This window comes from Rhinoraja longicauda, chromosome 17, assembly GCF_053455715.1.
Source record: "Rhinoraja longicauda isolate Sanriku21f chromosome 17, sRhiLon1.1, whole genome shotgun sequence".
Lineage (NCBI taxonomy): Eukaryota > Metazoa > Chordata > Chondrichthyes > Rajiformes > Arhynchobatidae > Rhinoraja > Rhinoraja longicauda.
The window spans coordinates 35,231,705-35,246,255 of record NC_135969.1 but is presented as its reverse complement, the minus strand read 5'-3'; the positions used below and the strand labels follow the sequence as shown (position 1 = coordinate 35,246,255).

Genomic DNA, 14,551 nt, shown 5'->3' with positions numbered 1-14,551 from the left:
CATCTGCAGATTTTTTCCTACTCCCGCTAAACCTTTCCTTTCCATGTGCCTGTCGGTGGGATTTAGTCTTCAAGATATTTACTGCAATCAGGATAAGTTATTATAGTTACTTAGTGACTTGGTTTCTGTTTGTTCGACAGAGTGCCATTGACTGAAGGCTGATGTTTTAAATAACTGATAACAAAAATCAAAACTCAACAGCAATGCATTTTTGCTATATTAGCAACCTGTGAATCCACTGACCAACCTGTCTGTTTATCATCCTGGGGTTTAGAGCTGCAGACTACATACTACTTGTCACTTGATTACCCCACAAGTTGCCTGCGTATGTTACTCATGGCAATAAAGCAAAGGAGGTTGTTTACTGTAGACGTGGGTTCGTGCTTGCTTTCAGGTTACACAAGGTCAATTTGTGTAATTATGCACGAGCCACAAACAAAACCACATTAAACTTTCACATTTAACAGTTTAAACATATGCACTGCATAATTAAAATAGCGCTTCATGGACCAAAATGACTAAGACATCAACATGCATTTCCGAGCAAATCTCTTTCAAAATTATTTTTATTCAGATAAGTTGCTTGCAAGTCTTCTGCAACTCTCAGGAAATAGAATCGTATCCAAATGTTCTTAATTGTTAAGTTTATTGGTCATAGAACTATTAAATGTGTGATGGGTGTTAATTAGAACCTCCACTTGTGGAATTTGTTGGTTTAAAGGAATACCTGCAGTATCCAGAGGGAAAACAAATGAAGCGTGTAATTTAAATGAACTGTGCTCTTCAGCGTTGGTAAACTTCATTTAAATGCAACTGCCTTATAAGTCCATCTGTCTCATGCAACACTTGCAAGGGCAATACAGTAATGGAAGAGGAAGTGCCAACATATTGTGGAAAAAGAAACATCTGATTTTACACCACTTTATTATTCATTGAGGCCTGAAAATCTGAAATTCCATGGGAATAAGAAATATGAATTGCATGTAGATAAGCAGCAAGGAGAGATATTAAGAGATGGGAAGTTGAACAGATGGTCAAATTCAGCATTCGCTAAAAGGAGTGCCTTCACTCAATGCTTTCTAGTATCTTACTGAGTTAATCTGGCATTGCTCATGGTTGCAGGTATAGTTTCTATTCACATTTAATATTGACAAGAAAATACCAACGGAGCAAAACGAAACAGAATTAAGCATTAGCTTTTTGATTAAAAACAGAAATAAATGGAAGCATTTAGCTAGTCAACGGAGTAAGTCATTATTTCAGGTGACAGACCGTATCTGATTGTCGATTCTTATAGCACATGTAAAAGAATGTTCTCAGTTTAAATTGTTAGATTAGATTGCTAGCTGTTGAAATTGAAGACCCAAACTGTAAAAATGTAATCTTTGCAAATACTTGCACAGGAGATTATTAAAGGCAATAAACCTACTTGTCTTGGGCAGTGCAAAGGGAAAGCTAGCTCCATCACATTAAAGACCGACTATGTGATCCCAGCACAATAGTTCTACATGCATCAGGTTTAAATTAGATCTAATGTATATTCTAATAAAATTTGGGTTCAAGTTGGGCAATGCTGTGCAAGGTAATAGTGGAACTTGACCCAGGTGTACACCAATTGCTTAGTATTACTGTGCATACTCTTTCCCTGATCAATAGCTATGTTTATGCACATGGGAAGTATTTTTTTTCCTGCGCTTCCAATCATGCCTTTGAGTCAGGCATGGAATAATTGCAAGCATACCGGCTTGGCTTTAGATTAGCCGTGGTTATTTTGGATTGTGATCAGGTTTTGACTTTGAATTTGATCAGACCTTTGCTTCATGTTACTTTGCAGACCTCCTGATGGAAATGATTATGGAAATGCATGGAAAGACAAAGAAGAGATTTCAATCAGGTTAAACATCCTTATTGTTGGAATAATTTACATGAGGTATGAGCGACAGAATATCTTTATTCACAATTTATGAGAAATAACTCGTCGTCAAGAAGAGGACAACAGTCAAGCAAGAGACCCAAAGCATAAAGCCCTTTAAAATCATTTCACAGGGACATATCTGGAGTGGGTCAGTTATTCACATGGATGGTGATCCAATATTCTGCTCTTACCCCTAGCAACACAGCCTTATCACAAAAAAAAAGACATGTAGGTGTTCAAGTTATTGACTTCGTGGGTCAGTATGATCAGACATGCTTAGCCTAGCACCAATGGGAAACTTTACTGAAGTACTGTTCAGTTCCCACAGATGAACTGCTGCCCATGATCATGACAAGATGGAAGAACAGTTCAGTTCCCACAATTCCCACACCATCCTCTGGCAGGCAGTGTGGATAGAAAGTCTTAAAACTGCATAAACCTCTATCGAACCTTAGCCTGGTCAAAACTATTCAGCTCTTTTATTACAATCTCATCTAACTACAAATGCATTTTAATTGAACATCCTGTTTCTGAGAGTTTGGGAATGATTATTTTTTCTTATTCCTTCTCCCATTTTTGAAAGCTGAACCTGTATTATTCACGTATGTTTCCAGTGTGATTAATGGAAGCATTGCAACCAACAGCAAATTTCTTCTCCTGCGAGCGAGCGCATGTTCAGAGAGGATGAATGAAACATTGATCACGTGATAGTAGCGGGAACCCAAGCCAATATTTTTTTTGCGTTCGTGGCTCGAGATACTATTTAACTTCCCAATGCAGCCTCAGGTAGAATCTGGAAAAATCCACACAAGAGTTTTGTCAATCCTTTATTGAATGTTTATGTTTAGGTTGAACTGTTTTATAGAAACCTAGATATGCAGCAGATGGCCTGAAGCATCATATTCCATCAAAGTGGATGATGCTGATTAGACTGATCAATTAACAGCGCAGGTTCACAAAGACTCCCAAATATTTTGCTATAATTGCAGTTTCTTCCATTAGCCAGACAATAAGCAGATGTCCATTTTTTTGATGAATGTCAGTTATCAAGTCCAATTTTATCAAAAATCAAACAACAAAACACAGGCAGTTGACTGATACTACATTACTCAGATGCCAGATCAGTCATCACTTTGACATTCTTCAGCAGCCAATTGGTTGTTAAGCACAACATTTGAATTTTAAAAAACAATTACCACGTCTAACCATTAAAATTGATTAATCTGTACATACAATGAAAACGCTAGGCCTTGATGTGCAGAAGAAATAATAAATAACTGTTTTAATGATCAAAATTATTGACTGCTTTCCTCATCTGTGAAGCATTTACTTAGTTAATATTTAAATGCATTCCCTTAAACTAAGATATACTGATGCTAAACAAAACATTCTAGCTTGAAGAAAATCACTAACATTGCACAAGTCTTATAGAATATTAAAAATTCTCCAAGTTTTGATTTATTAGCTCAGGCATACAGAGCACATTTGTACCAATTTCACAAAATATATCAATTGGCTAGTTACAGCGCCCTCCATAATGTTTGGGACAAAGACCCATTATTTATTTATTTATTTGCCTCTCCACTCCATAATGCGATTTGTAATAGAAAAAAATCGCATGTGGTTAAAGTGTACGTTGTCAGATTTTAATAAAGGCCATTTTTATACATTTTGGTTTCACCATGTAGTAATTACAGCAGAGTTTATACATAGTCCTCCCATTTCAGGGCACCATAATGTTTGGGACATGGCAATGGCATTTAAATGAAAGTAGTCATGTTTAGTATTTTGTTGCATATCCTTTGCATGCAAAGACTGCTTGAAGTCTGCAATTCATGGACATCACCAGTTGCTGGGTGTCTTCTCTGGTGATGCTCAGCCAGGCCTGTATTGCAGCCATCTTTAGCTTACGCTTGATTTGGGGGCTAGTCTCTTCAGTTTTCTCTTCAGCATATAAAAGGCACGCTCAATTGGGTTCAGATTGGATGATTGACTTGGCCAGTCAAGAGTTGACCATTTTTTAAGTTTTGAAAGACTCCTTTGTTGCTTTAGCAGTATGTTTGGGATCCTTGTCTTGCTGTGGAATGAACCGCCGGCCAATGAGTTTTGAGGTATTTGTTTGAACGTGAGCAGATAGGATGTGTATCCACTTCAGAATTCATTAAGCTACTACCGTCAGCAGTTGTATCATCAATGAAGATAAGTGAGCCAGTACCTTCAGCAGCCATACATGCCCAGGCCATAACACCCCCACCACCGTGTTTCACAGATGATGTGGTATGCTTTGGATCTTGGGCAGTTCCTTCTCTCCTCCATACTTTGCTCTTGCCATCACTCTGATATAAGTTAATCTTCGTCTCATCTGTCCACAAGACCTTTTTCCAGAACAGTGGTTGTTCTTTTAAGTACTTTTTGGCAAATTGTAACCTGGCCATCCTTTTTTTGCGGCTAACCAGTGGTTTGCATCTTGCAGTGTAGCCTCTGTATTTCTGTTCATGAAGTCTTCAGTGGACAGTGGTTATTGACAAATCTACACCTGACTCCTGAAGAGTGTTTCTGATCTGTTGGGCAGGTGTTTGGGGATTTTTCTTTATTATAGAGAGAATTCTTCTGTCGTCAGCTGTGGAGGTCTTCCTTGGCCTGCCAGTCAATTTGCAATTAGTAAGCTCATCATATTTAGATTTTTAAATTTAGAGATACAGCGCAGAAACAGGCCCTTCGGCCCACACCGCCCAGCGATCCCCGCTCACTAACACTATCCTACACCCACTAGGGACAATTTTTACATTTGCCTGGACAATTTTTACATTTGCCCAGCCAATTAACCTACAAACCTGTACGTCTTTGGAGTGTGGGAGGAAACCGAAGCTCTGGGAGAAAACCCACGCAGGTCACGGGGAAAAACATACAAACTCCGTAGACGACGCCCGTAGTCAGGATCGAACCTGACTCTCCGGCGCTGCATTCGTTGTAAAGCAGCAACTCTACCGCTGCGCCACCATGCCGCTCAGTGCTCTCTTTCTTCTTAATGATGTTCCAAAGAGTTGATTTTGGAAAGCCCAAGGTTTGGCTGATGTCTCTAACAGATTTATTCTTGTTTCTCAGTCTAATGGCTTCTTTGATTTTCATTGGCACAACTCTGGTCCTCATGTTGATAAACAGTAATAAAAGTTTCCAAAGGTGATGGAAAGACTGGAGGAAAGACTAGGTGCTGAGAGCTTTCTTATACCTGCATTAAGGAGGCAATTAAACACACCTGAGCAATTACAAACACTTGTGAGGCCATGTGTCCCAAACATTATGGTGCCCTGAAATGGGGGGGGGGGGGGGCTATGTAGAAACACAGCTGTAATTTCTACATGGTGAAACCAAAATGTATAAAAATGGCCTTTAATAAAATCTGACAATGTGTACTTTAACCACATGCAATTGTTTTCTATTACAAATCTCAAATTGTGGAGTACAGAGGCAAATAAATAAATGATGGGTCTTTATCCCAAACATTATGGAGGGCACTGTATGTACGAGACATTTTTTTGAACATTCAGACAATGCCTGATATCTTTTATTTTAAGTTTAGTTTGGTTTAAAGATACAGCACAGAAATAGGCCCTTCGGCCCACTGAGTCTATGCCAACCAGCGATCCCCCCTACACTCACTGTGGTCAATTTACGATTGTCAATTAACCTACAAATCTGTATGTCTTTGGAGTGTGGGAGGAAACCAGAGAAAACCTATGCAAGTCATAGAGGGAACCTACAAACACCATGCAGACAGCACCTGTAGTCAGGATTGAACCCAAGTCTCTGACGCGGTAAGGCAGCAACTCTACCATTGTGCCCACGTGCCATGCCCGTTTGAATGTTACTGCACCCCTCATTCACCATCTCAAGAATAATTTGAATTACTGCACTGGTTGAAAGTCTACAAAGTCTAGGCCTCACGGATCAGGTTGGTTTACCAGAATGTGAAGGGATGCCCAAATCTATAAATCCTGGCACCTCCAGCCTCTCAACTCACCTTTCTTGAAATTAATCAATTCTCAGTGAGTGCAGAAGTTATGTATCCATTCATCACTTACTCTAGTAGAATCCATGCAGCACATGGTTCAATGTAATTAAGCTAATATCGGCAGGTAGTTTGGAAGTCTATTATGCGTAGAGGGCAGAACTTCAGCTGAAAATTAAGCTCAAATGAGTCATCCTTTGATCAGATGTAATCAACTATCAGCAGACTACTCATGAAATCTTATTGTTTACAGTATTTATTGTTCAAATTACATTTTAAGAAGTGAGCCACCAGTGGTTAATATTAATTTATTAAATTGCAAATTAGATTTATTAAATTGCAAATTAGATTTTTCAGCAATCAGTATATTGTTGGACAGAAACCAATTTATTCAATGAAATCTACGAAACATGAACATTAATAAGTATCAAAGTCTTTCTTAAAATTGAATTTGTCATATTGCATTTACTTTGTGCATATATGTCTGTAGATTAACTGTTTAATAATTAAACAGCATCTTCATTGTACGTACAAAAATAATTAGATTGCAAAAAATTGATCAACTCAGCAGTTTTTTGCCGTTCAAGTGTTATACCTCATAATAAATCGCAGCTTAATATTGTGCCATCTGATGGATAATGTCATGAACTGCAGGTCTAACATTCCACTGTTGAAATTGCTGGAACACATGGAAGTTTGGGACTTACTGACAGATTGGAAGACAAGTCATCTTTTTAAAACATTATTTTGCTTTAAGGTATTTTAGTTAACTTCTTAAAATTCATGTCATGTTTAACAGCTTTGGAATATCTCAAATGTTAACTATTTAAAAGATGTTAAAAACAATTACATGTTGACAAAGCCCTGACCCCAGCTTTGCCTGCTGTCAAACCTATCAAGGATGTTTGGGTGCTGGGGGATCCTCATAGCACTGTCAATGCGTTGATCTGTACTCAGACCAGGCCTTTGAACTCCAAGATGTTTTAAAAAGTGAGGCAGGCCTACCTTATCTAGAAAAGGCACATTTGGTCTTGAGATGGGGAATGGGTGAGATTCTGGGTAATCTATCAGCCCACAAGATCTGGCTCAGTGAATTCTGCAATCAATTTTCTATCAAAATAGTTTTTAAAAAAAAGTTTTTAAAAAAAATCCATATTTGATGAGAACCTGAGAACTCGTGTTTAAGGATTGCTCGAACACAAAGAGCCGAAGTAACTCAGCAGATCAGGCAGCAACACAGAACACATGGATAGATAATGTTTTGGGTTGGGACCCTTCTTCAGATTGATTGCAATGGGGGAGAGAAAGCTGAAAAGTGTGGGCATGACAAAGCCTGGTGGATACAGGCAAGGGTGTTTTTGATTGGCAGATGGGTGGATGAAAAGGAGACAAGAGGGGACTAAAGGAGGCAAAAGGGTGTTGATAGGGAGAGAACAGGAGTGAAAGTGGAGTAAAATGTAAAGCCAGAATGAGGCATAGATGGCCCTCCTGTTGGCTTTACATTTCACTCCTCTTCTCGCACTCTTGTGCTTCTTTAGATTGTTACTGAGAGTCATACAGCAAAAAAACAGGCCCTTCGACCCAACTCGTCCATGCCGACCAGGATGCCCCATCTAAGCTAGTCCAATTTGCTGGACATAGGCCCTCTAAACCTTTCCTATCCATGTACCCGGGCCAGTGTCTTTTAAATGGTGTTACAGTAATCGTCTCAACTACCCCCTCTGGCAGCTCGTTCCATATACCCTCCACCCATGCGTCACCTTGTCATCTCTAGCCTTTGTTCACCCACCTGTCAATCAAATCAAACACCTTACCTGTATTCACCCATCACTTGCTAGGCTTTGTCCCGCCCCGCCTCCACCCCTTTCACCTCATTTCTTTCCCCCACTATAATCAGTCTGTAGAAGGGTTCTGACCCAAAACGTGCCTTTCAATCAAAGATACTAGAGGAACAAGATAGACCACTCGACCTTAAACGTAGTACGTTATGGCGCTATTTTAGTAGGCAGAAACTTGCAGAAACATTTTAAAAGAAAAATAACAAAAATCTGTGACTTGATAGATGAGATATATTCTGCATTTTAATGGCATCATCACACATACTGTTCCCGCAAAACACTGATTACACTGCGAGAGGCGTAGCGAATGGCGGGGTTTGCCTACTAAAATGGCGGCCGTTCCGCTTCTTTGCGTACTACACTTCAGTATAGGCGATTTCAACGGAGTGGTCCATCTTGTTCCTCTAGTATCTTTGCTTTCAATATCCTCCGGACATCCTGTCTGACCAACTGAGGTACTCCAACACTTAAAGGGCCTGTCCCACTTAGGCGATTTTTTTGGTGACTGCCGGCGACTGTCAAAGTCGTAGCAGATCGCCAAACTTTTCTTTTACGTGACGACAATGACCACGACAAGCCGAGTCAGGTCGAGTTTACAGCGTCTTCTGAAACATCGTGAAAATCCCCACGCTGTCAATGCTTCTCCGGCGTCCTGGTTTTCGCTTAAATCACTGACAAGTCGGTAAGTACTTGAGAGTTTTGAACTATAACACCTTGTATGGGTTACTTAAAAACCAAGCTTCACTGTAACAAGGAATAAACTGGATTTACTTCCAGTTTACTAATAGCTGTATTAAAAAAAAATATATATTTTAAATGGTTCAGTGGATTTTTGAGAAAAGTGTAAGGGAGATGCATATCTAGTTTCTGGGTTGAATATCTAGGTTTGGAGCCCACTTTAAATGTAATGGCTGAGGCCAAAAGCATCATGAAAATTCCCACGCTTACCTGACCGTCAAACTGTTGCCTCCAATCTACCTGTCAAATGTCCTGACGGTAAATAAATTAGTTAAACACAAGCATTTTATGGTATTTTGAAATGACTTTACTTATTTTAATATTATGTGCTTCTAAATGCATCTTAAGAGAACCTATCAAACCTGGGGACACCATGCAACAGCGACCGCAATAAGCTACGATACCTGGCGATAAGCTAGCTGTCGCCGAGAAATTTCAAACCGTTTGATTTCTCAGCGACGCGGCGAGATCCACTACGATCTTTCGAAGACTCCTCATGATCATGCCTGCGACACCTCGGCGAACTGTCAGCGACAGCCTAGTCGCCGGCAGTCGCCTTAAAATCGCCTAAGTGGGACAGGCCCTTAAGTTTTTTCTAGCTACATTTAAGAGTTACCAGACTTGCTTTCAACTACATCTTCAATTCATCTAATGCCTTCTGATTACTTTGAAGGTGATAAATTATTTTTTAATATTCAAAAATTATTTTACATTCCTGATTAAATATCCCTCTTTTCCTTGTAGGTTTCATTTTGTTAAGTCTTTCCTCAGCTCTACTTTAATTTCTATATTGAGGCACTTTATTAATTGTTAATATAGCTTTGTTTTTCCTCAGGGTATATTTGTCTTATATAGTTCACATGAAGGTTCTAATTGACTGTCAATTTTACTCAATGAATTCCAGTTTAAGCCATATCCTATTACAATTCTCAACACCATTTGCTGCATTTTCATGTGCAGCTGCCACCAGGTTGGCTTTGTTTCAATCTGGCTTTTAAATAGGTGTGCTGAATTTTTTATAACATGAACCTGTGATGGTGCTCAAGAGGCAGTGACTTAGATCATTTGCAGTTAATTACAAGTGCAGTTGGCAAGCGAAGACTAAGCATTTTTCTACTGGGGATTGGAGACAAGGGAAAAAGAACAAAAATGGCACCAAAATGTGCATTTTAAAAGGGTTGAAACAACATGCAAGGTCCAAGTCCCAAATGACTCATCTGCTATTTATGTAGTTAACTCCATATTTCATTCAGTTGTGTTTTTGTTTTTCTTAATATAAACCTTAAAGACTCATATAAAGTTGGTCCCTTAGAGATGCAGCAAATATACCTTGGAGTGTAGGAATGAAGGAGAGATGCTGGTTTACACCAAAGATAAACACAAAATTCTGGAGTAACTCAGCGGGTCAGGCAGCATCTCTGGAGAAAATGAATAGGTGACTTTTCAGGTTGAGCCCCTATGCCAGTTGAGCAAGCATTGTTCTGACCTTTCAAATTCACTGCCCAAAAAGACATACAGTAAGTGAAGAACTATCACAACAATGGAGAGACAGCAGAATCACATCTCAGCAGATAAAAAAAAATTGACAGCAGACACAAAACACAGGATGGGTCTTTGCTGTATCTACTCCACCAGGAGTTTCAAGGATGGTTTAGCATTGTACAGTAAACCCTCATTTCAAGGGCCCTTTTTATAAAGAATTTTGGTTATATCAGACGGACCTACCTATCAATGTCATCCCCGGTTAGCACCGTCTCCCTGGCCGCTTACAGCCCCAGGGTGCTCACCCAGTTTCCCCTGGGTGCTCCGGTTTCCTCCCATAGGCCAAAGATGCATGGGTTAGTAGGTTAATTAGCCTCTGTGAAATTGCCCCTTGTGTGAAGGGAATGGATTAGAATGTGGGATAACATAGAACTAGTATGAACGGGTGATCAACGGTTGGTGTTTCCATACTGTATTGTTAAACAACATAAATCCTAGAGCTTGGCATTGGACCAGGAAGTTCAGTTTTAGCCAAATCAGGTTGTCAAGTGAAGTGTTTAATCAGCACACGGAGCAACAATGGAGCAATGATATGATCATGTAATATATACAGATAAATAAAATAATTTTTAAAAATCAGTAAATTAATGACCATAACACTAGTTGAAAAAAGTTCATAGTGCAATTGAGGATATAGTTCATAGAAGTTCATAGTGCTGCAGTTAGTATTGTGTAGTGTACAACAGCTTGTTGGTTGCTGGGAAGAAGCTGTTCCTGAACCTCATGGTCAAGGTTTTCAGGCTCATTCTTCCCGACGGTAAGGAGTGAAATGAGAGTGTAACCAGGGTGATGTGGGTCTTTGATGGTATTGGCTGCCTTTTTGAGGCAATATTTTTGAGACATTCACAACTACAAAATGGTTCTTTGAAAAGGAAGATTAGCAGAGTAACAAACTAATAAACTCCCAAATGTTTCACAACAGAAAAGAGAAACATGGACGAAACTACATACGTGTCTGCGCTACAAAGACAATCTATTAAACCTCACCATGTGAGATGCTCATCCTACTCTCAATTTGTTGTACTGATGCTTAACTTTCAAAAGCTGCATTGAGTAATCCAAGATCTTGTTTAAGAGGACCTTTGAATTCCTGTAGTATTAGTAGTTAATTAGTTTTCTCCTTACCTGTACAGTTTGCACAGTATAAATTTTCTTCAGGTTAGACTCACATTCTGCCGCAGTAGTTCCAGGGACCGACCTGAAAACAAAAGTAAAATTAATTTCAGACCAAAATTATATTGTATTGCAATTAACAAGAGATTGACAGTTGATTGGTAGGGCCATGAAAAGTGCTGTGTTTAGTTTAGTTTAGAGACAGCACGGAAACAGGCCCTTCAGTCCACCGAGTCTGCAACGACCAGCGATCCCCATATTAACGCTATCCTACACACACTTAGGACAATTTACACTAATACAGGGCTTTCTCCATCGCTGCTCCCACCCTATGGAACTCACTACCCCAAACCGTTAGAGACTCCTCCACACTCACCACATTCAAAACATCGCTGAAGTCTCACCTGTTCAGTACTGCCTTCAACCACTGAAGGTCACCTCACCTTCTGTCTCCTTTCTCTGTTCGTTTATTTATTTACTTATTTATATATTTATTCATTTCCCTATGTTCTCTAAATCTCTGTAAAGCGTCTTTGAGTATATGAAAAGCGCTATATAAATAAAATACATTATTATTATTATTATTAATTAATCTACAAACCCATACGTCTTTGGAGTGTGGGAGGAAACCGATGATCTCGGAGAAACCCCACTCGGTCACGGGGTGAACGTACAAACTCCGTATAGACAACACCCTTAGTCGGAATCTAACCCGTCTCTTGCGCTGCAAGGCAGCGACTCTAGCACTGTGCCGCCCTCTGTGCATAATTTTCCCTTCTATGCAATACTGACCGCAGTCCAACTGTGCTTCATTCTTATTAAAAAAACGCATTAGCAATTTCAAGTTTAATTATAGAGCAGTCTTGGAAACTATTTCTCCTGTTAAGTTGTTTACATTAATTAGGTATTGCCAAAATATTGAAACGACTTTCTCTGTTAACAATGATTCAAAAGAAAATTCACGTGTAATAATAGTAGACCCAAAACACAATTTCTCTTCCCATGGATGCAGCCTGTCTTGGAGTACTTCCAGCATTTTGTTTGTTTCTAACATCTGCAGTATCTCTAAATTTCACTGAAGAGCTTGGAAGGACTGTGTGTGACAGTCTTTCTAAGCTATTTAGGGCAATAGCAAAAAATTTTGGCGTTACAGAAATTATTTCATCACCTTCAGACTTAATGCACCTCTCCCTCTCTGTTTACACGTGCACAGAAATCTTTCCCTAAAATTACATTGAAAGGTATGAAGCCTAGTTACATGGATCTCAGTAAATACCCAAGATGCCTATGCCATGCAGAAATCACCAGACACACTGACTGCAGACAATAAAGGATTGAAGGAACAACTTAGGCCAGAGGTAACCTTAACAAAAAAGGGAGCCAGCGATGAGTAAGACGATTGATTCAATTAGCTACCCTCCCTGTGCATGACAAGAATTTGATAATATGCAATGGATGCACAAGATGGTTCAAAGGAAGCTAAGGAGAGCATCAAAAACTATGGAAACATACATATCACAGAAATGCAGCCTAGTTCCTACTTACTAGAGATGGAAACTTCAGAGATTGGGAGAATGCTTGTGTTTAAAAAAAACATGCCAAGCCTATTTCACGGGCCTATTAATATGACTAGTATCAGACAAAATGCTCAAAAAAAGAAAGTTAGCATTTAGTTGAAGAAACCGTCAAGGAGCCAAAGCATAATTTACACAATATGAAATCTTATAACGCAAGAGGCCATTTTAGTCCATCAATTTCTGGCTCTCTGAATGATCCCATTCCTTTACTTATTTCCTTGCAACTTCCTTCTCTCACACATACAATTCTACAATTTTTCTATCACCACCCACACAAAGGGTAATCTACAGCAGCCAGTCTTTGGTATGAAAGCAGAACAGCTTGAGGGACCTTTTTCTCACAAAGATATACACAATTCTTCCTGGTAAAATAGACATGATATTGCAGACAGCCAAATAATGGATGTCTGTATCTCTATAGATTTGTCAAAAAGCTGGAGTAACTCAGCAGGTCAGGCAGCATCTAAGAGAGAGGGAATGGCAGGTCATCTCTTAGATGCTGCCTGACCTGCTGAGTTACTCCAGCATTTTATGATACCTTCGATTTGTACCAGCATCTGCAGGTATTTTCCTACACTAGATTTGTCAAAGTTCGTTTGGGAAGGTGCTGAACAAGAATTAATCTTGCGGAATCGACGGTAACCTGCTGTGTTGGACTAAGAATTGTCTGAATATCTGAAGCTTAAAGTTGTCAATTAATTTGGATCTTCTTACCAGTGTCTCACTGGGATGAGTACTGAGACCTTTAATGCTGCCACTATCACTGATAATCTTGATATGTGCTAAAGAGCATGATCTGCAAATTTGCACCTGATACAGATCTATCTGTGAATTTACACCATTGTAAAGGAGGCTAAATTATGCCTTGTGGACAGGACAGTACTAAAACATATAAACAGTACAGCACAGGAACAGATCCTACAGCCCACAGTGTCTGTGTTGAACATGATAACACATTAATGAATGAATGAATGAATGTATACGTTTATTGGCCAAGTATGCATATACAAGGAATGTGCCTTGGTGCTCCGCTCACAAATGACAACACAAACATAGTTAACAATTAAGAATAAAGCATAACCACATCAAAACAATAAGGATACAACATTACGGTCTAAACATGTGGGTGAAAATAAACCAGTGCAAAAAAGAGACCAGACTTTGGTTATTGAGTAGAACTATCACTCGTGGAAAAAAAAGCTGTTTTTATGTCTGGCTGTGGCTGCTTTGACAGTCCGGAGTCGCCTTCCAGAGGGAAGTGCTTCGAAGAGTTTGTGGCCAGGGTGAGAGGGGTCAGAGATGATCTTGCCCGCTCGTTTCCTGGCCCTTGCAGTGTACAGTTCGTCAATGTACTGTACACATTGTAGGGGGGGGGGGGGAGAGGGAGGTTGCAGCCAACAACCTTCTCAGCTATGCGAAAGATCTGTTGCAGCCTCCAGATGTCGTGCTTGGTGGCTGAGCCAAACCAGACCATGATGGAGAAGGTGAGGACGGACTCAATGATAGCAGTATAGAATTGGACCATCATTGCCTGTGGCAGATTGTATTTCTTCAGTTGCCACAGGAAGTACATCCTCTGTTGGGCCTTTTTGACTGTGCAGTCGATGGTGGGCCCCCATTTAAGGTCCCTGGAGATGATGGTTCCAAGGAACTTAAATGACTCCACAGATGTGACTATGGTGTTGTTGATGGTGAGTGGGGGGAGGGGAGGGGGATCTCTTCGAAAGTCTACAATTAGTTCCACATTAGCACTAAAAACAGTCAGATGATTTCAGCCTTCCAGATATCAGGTTGGTGTATCACGATCTGCAAAGATAAC

General features: G+C 39.7%; 1 protein-coding gene across 3 annotated transcripts in view; it reads right to left on the bottom strand.

Annotated features, from left to right (window-relative positions):
• The window catches only part of eif4e3 (eukaryotic translation initiation factor 4E family member 3), a 59,705-nt gene that overhangs the window by 12,211 nt on the left and 32,943 nt on the right, over positions 1–14,551 (bottom strand). For all 3 annotated transcript variants that reach the window (XM_078414503.1, XM_078414504.1, XM_078414501.1), the window contains one exon: positions 11,168–11,240. Coding sequence is in view for 1 of the 3 variants with exons in the window: in XM_078414501.1 (XP_078270627.1) it covers positions 11,168–11,240 (73 nt within the window). In the remaining 2 variants the exon portion in view is untranslated. The remainder of the gene's footprint in view (positions 1–11,167; positions 11,241–14,551) is intronic.